Raw genomic sequence first — 5,355 nt, 5'->3', positions numbered from 1 at the left:
ACGTGTAGTAGTTCTGTTAAGTTTTTAATGATGTGGTACCAGAATGAAATAAAAAAATAAACGTTAGATATAATTTTTAAACAAACGAAAGTTTAGATATTGAAATTGAACAAAAAAAATAGTTTAAGTACTAAACATGAAATTTATCTTTTTAATATATATTATTTATAATATTAAGTTTTAATTCTAATCTTATTTAAAGAATATAAATTTTATTATTAAATTAATTAATGGTTATACTCAGTTTTATTAATTTTGAAACAAATATAAAACAATGTCCATGTTTAAATAGTTGTTAATAATCCTCCAACTTTTATAACCCATTTTTAGATAATAATATTTATCCGTACGTGGGGTTAAACTAAGAAAGGAAATAAAATAAGAGATGGGCATGAAAGAGATTTGGAAACGACAAAGAATTGGTATAGTGTTTCAATGTTAATAATTTAGTGTGATTGATGATGCCTGGCTGCCGCTGCCGCTGGCCAATAGGATCTTATGAATTTTGTGTACGTGCTCATTGTGTTCCAGCTCACGTCTTTGTAATCAACCCCCTTGCCAGCCCATTATATGTTAGTCGGAATGATACCCTGTGGCCTGTTCTAGATGGAGTCTTGAGAAACTTGGTCTTCGAAACCGTCCCAAAGTACTAATTTAGATAGTTTTAATGATAAGCTAATTTCAAACATATCGAATGATTCTGTATGACAGCCAAGAGTTTAATTGATTGGTCTGGAAGGCGTAACACTAAGTATGACCTTACCGGATCCTCGCCCTCGTTGTCAGCTGCAACCCAGCTAATATTACAGCCTGTTTCCTCATCCTCTCTCTAAGCTTTCTTTTTTTTTTTTTAGACTACACTCTCTCTAAGCTTTCCTTTTGGCTTACAGATCCCTTTCTCTTTCTAAATTTGCCCTTACCCTTTTTAATGCTTTGGTCGTAGCTCAAAGTCATTAAGGTTCAACGCCAAGTGATTCTCAGGCTTGCAGCGCAGCCAGCCCAAGGTAGAAGAAGAAGCGGAAACAGATCCAAACTTTGAAACACAAGAATGGATCCGTGTCCCTTTGTACGGATCCTGATCGGTAATTTGGCCCTGAGGTTTCCGGCCTCGACAAAGCCCTCGCTTTCAAGGATCCATCTAGTTCCCCGTGTTACTTCAAGATCAAAACTCAGAGCTTCCCTCACCAAGCGGGTTCGGTTCCTGTTATCAGCAACAGCAGCAGCAGCGGCCAGAACCCAGAGAGTTGCAAGGGTTTTTGCAGAAACCGCTCGCTGCGTGTTTCAGTTTAAGCAAGTCTGAGATTGGTAAGATTGTCTGTAAAGGGGGCTCGACGTGTAAGCTTTGTATCGAAGTTTATGCTGATCCCGATGGCAGTACCTGTGGATTGGCGTCCGGGAAGTTGTTGGGGAGGGTTTCGGTGCCAGTTGATCTACTTGGAGCGGAATCGAGGCCGGCTGTTGTTCGGAATGGATGGATTGATATAGGTCGGAATAGAACGACAAAAATGGATCATGTCCGCAGTTGTTTTTAACCGTCAGAACCGAACCCGACCGAGATTCGTATTCCCAGTTTGGTGGCGAACCTGAGTGTAGCCCGCAGGTTTTTCAGGTTCAAGGGAATGTTAAACAGGCAGTTTTCACTTGCAAGTTTGGTTTCAGAAGCTCCAGTGATCGGAACTTGGGATCCAGGTTTGTTTTTTTCCCACTCATGATCGCTCTTTGTTTCTCTGATATTTGTCTCTTGTCGAATTTTCCCCCCCTAAAGTTTCGTTTTTTATATTTGTGTAGATCATCTTCGCCGGAATCAAGTGCTTCAAGAAATTGGCTACCGTCTATGAAAAACCCGATAAAGATCAGTCATCTAAAGAACGAAAAGGGTGGTCCGTTACAGTCCATGATCTCTCGGGCTCTCCGGTAGCAATGGCGTCAATGGTGACCCCATTCGTTCCATCTCCCGGTTCCGACAAGGTCAGCCGTTCGAACCCCGGCGCGTGGTTAATACTCCGTCCGGAGTGTGGGACTTGGAAGCCATGGGTCGCCTCGAGGCCTGGCGTGAGTCTGGTTTCACCGACGCTCTCGGATACCGATTCGACATCTTCCACGACGACATCGCCGCCACAGTCGCAACCACCACCGTCTCCAGCTCGGCCCTCAGCACCAAACTAGGCGGGAAATTCACCATGGACATGACAACCAACGTATTAACCCCGTCGACAAGCCCACAAGGCAGCTGTGACTTCGGGTCAGGGTCACGTCCCGGGTCAAGAGCAGGATCTGGATCAGGTTCGGATTTCGGGTTCGGTTCATCACCTTCCCCTCTGTACAGGGTTGGTGGGTTCGTGATGTCATCGACGGTGGAAGGAGTAGGGAACTGCAGTAAACCGGAGGTGGAAGTAGGGGTACAGCACGTGACATGCACCGAGGATGCAGCCGCGTTTGTGGCATTGGCAGCGGCCATGGATCTGAGCATGGATGCTTGTCGATCCTTCTCGCAAAAGTTGAGGAAAGAGCTTAGACAGGAGATCCAGAACTTGATCGATTAATGTGGTTTTTGTCGTTTTACATTTTGTTTTTTCCTTTTGGATTGAGATTCTTTCGACGTATAGTTAAGCTAACGGCAATTTTAGAGCAAGATGTAACCATTAGTTTTTGTACAGTGCGGATTGACAAGGCAAGGGAAAGTGTGAATTTTTTCGTTGTTTAATTCAAAATTTACCGATTAGTTATTTTATCGGAAATGTTAAAAAATATTAATATTTTAAATAATTTTTTATCGATTTTATTAAAAAAATAATAATAAAATCAATAATATTTTTCTTTAATCATATATTAAGACTGTTGTATGTTAGAACTTCTTGTTGAATTCGTAGAAGGAAATAATGTAACATTAAAACTATATGAGCCTGTAGAGACTCAAACCTCATGTAAGATATTCCTTTGAGACCGAATTTTGCAGCTAATAAACTGTAAAAACAATCAGATATACATCAACGATTAGCCTATGATTTTGTTGTTTTGTTTGATCAAAGACCTGTCAGTTTTTTATAAGTATTAGAGTTTAAGAAAGACATGTCAGCTAGATTTTGAGTTTGGTTGTTAATGTCCTCGGTAAAATCAGAAGATGCAGTGATCTCAGAGATTGCTGCCGACAGCAAAAGGCAAAGCAATTACTCTGGAAAACTTTACATGCAAGTCATCATCGTCTGAAACTTCATTTTCGCAGGCAGACATGGCTGTGTCATGCCATCCTGTCAAGCATCTACGAAGGGACTGAATCAGGGTTTGCAAAGAGACATGTTCACAATTCCCCCCCCCCCCCAAAATTGTTAGTTATACTCTTCAGAGAGTAGAAGAAAGCTATTGTCATAAAATTGTACGGACGGCAGTAGTCCAAGCCAATTGATGGACTTCTGCTAATCAAGGATACTAAATTAAAGTAGAATTATTCAGTTTGTAAACAGATCATGATTGAAGTCGGATGAAGGAACACTTCATTTAACCAACAAATCATGATGCTAAATTACCTAAAGCACAAAGATTAAAGCAACTTAGATGGAACAATCACTTGCAGTAATATTCATGATTTCCCTTATCTTCTGATTTGGTTAACTCGCTTTGAAGATAATCCACAGGAATAATGAAAACCACACTTAAGGAATCAACTCCAAATGAGGGTTAGCTTCAATGATAGGTTGCTGCCCTCACATCTTCCAACATTCCTTTTTGCTTCCTGCCAAAGTTATTCCTCCAAGCATATATATATATATATATATATATATATATATATATATATATATGTATCATGCAGCAACCTATCAATCCGTATTACAGCCTTGGACCAATAGAGCCATGAACAACTGTTTCAAATGCAGGGGCCTAATCATCACCCTTCTTATCTCAATTCTCTTTCGAGATTCTCTAGCGTCGGTTGTTTCCACCGGAGATTTCAACAAAGACTTCTTTGTGATGTGGGCTCCCAATTATGTAAACACTTCATCTAATGGCGGGGAAAGAAGCTTGAAGCTTGATCAACAATCTGGTATGATGGGAACGTGTGAAAATTTCCGCTTCTTTTTCTTTTCTTCTTGTTGGTGTTCGTATTCTTATTCGTCGTGATCGATATAGGATCCGGTTTTGCATCGAACCAGATGTTCTTGTTCGGTCGAATAGACATGCAAATTAAACTAGTACCTGGGAACTCTGCAGGAACAGTATTGGCCTACTATGTAAGCGAAACATTGGACTCTTTTGATTTCCTCCATTTCAGTGCTTCCGATATTAACCGAATCGCTTTGCAATCGCAGTTGGCATCGGATCAGCCTAATCGAGACGAGATAGATTTCGAGTTTCTCGGCAATGTGAGTGGAGAGCCATACATAGTACAAACAAATATCTATGTCGACGGTTTCGACAACCGCGAGGAGAGGATTTACTTGTGGTTTGATCCAACAGAGGATTATCATACATATTCCATACTATGGAACCTTCACCAAATAGTGTAATCTCCTTGTGGTTATTACATGTTTTTCTACTTTACTTCATCAAAACATCATGCATGATCTAGATGGTATCATTTTCAACTTCCTTTTTCTTTTTTCAGGTTTATGGTAGATTCAATTCCAATTAGAGTATACAGAAACCATGCAGACAAGGGAGTGGCATATCCTAGGTGGCAGCCAATGGGCATCAAAATCAGCCTATGGAACGGTGACAGCTGGGCAACACGCGGCGGGCTGGACAAAATCGATTGGTCAAAGGGCCCCTTCATAGCCTCATTCAAGGATTACACGATCGATGCCTGTGTTTGGGAAGGGAACCCGAGGTTTTGTAGAGCAGATAGCACAGATAACTGGTGGAACAAACCCAGAATGAGCAGTCTAAGCAGGGAGCAGAAGAGATGGTTCAAATGGGTTAGGAAGTACCACATGGTTTATGACTATTGCCAAGATCATCAAAGGTTCCATAATAATCTCCCCAAGGAATGCTTCCTTCCCAAGTATTAATACAAATAAAGTAGCTGATGGTTCTTAAAATGGTTGTATAATTTTAATTTTTATAAAATATTAGTCGCGTCGTTCATTCTTTCTTTATCGTTCGATCTCTTCTTTACTTTTCGTTCGTCCTAATTTCCATAATCACCCCCTTACGATACCACAACTATGTCACCACTCATCCAACGATTTTCTCGGACCCTCATCGCAGTTTTGCTCACTCCGCCATTATAGCAGTGAAATTTTATTAACAAGAAGCAAACATGCATATTATTGCCAAAGCCATTACACTGTACGTATATTACATTATATATATAGAAAAAATAACCTCAGTGACCAAAAATCTCAGATAATATACGATTTT

At 40.4% G+C, this 5,355-nt stretch overlaps 1 protein-coding gene and 1 pseudogene across 1 annotated transcript; both read left to right on the top strand.

Moving 5' to 3' along the window:
* The first annotated feature begins 861 nt into the window (after positions 1-861).
* Positions 862-2,695, top strand: LOC120203486 (annotated as a pseudogene).
* Positions 2,696-3,835: 1,140 nt separating this feature from the next.
* Positions 3,836-5,023, top strand: LOC120203487 (probable xyloglucan endotransglucosylase/hydrolase protein 10). Its single transcript, XM_039203770.1, has 4 exons — positions 3,836-4,039; positions 4,126-4,226; positions 4,305-4,498; positions 4,601-5,023. Exons 1-4 carry the CDS (start codon positions 3,850-3,852, stop codon positions 5,001-5,003), a joined length of 888 nt encoding a protein of 295 aa, XP_039059701.1. The 5' UTR covers positions 3,836-3,849; the 3' UTR covers positions 5,004-5,023.
* Positions 5,024-5,355: the final 332 nt, after the last annotated feature.

The sequence above is a fragment of the Hibiscus syriacus genome, unplaced genomic scaffold, assembly GCF_006381635.1.
Source record: "Hibiscus syriacus cultivar Baekdansim isolate YM2019G1 unplaced genomic scaffold, ASM638163v2 tig00009942_pilon, whole genome shotgun sequence".
Classification (NCBI taxonomy): Eukaryota; Viridiplantae; Streptophyta; class Magnoliopsida; order Malvales; family Malvaceae; genus Hibiscus; species Hibiscus syriacus.
This window is presented reverse-complemented; position numbering and strand designations above follow the sequence as displayed.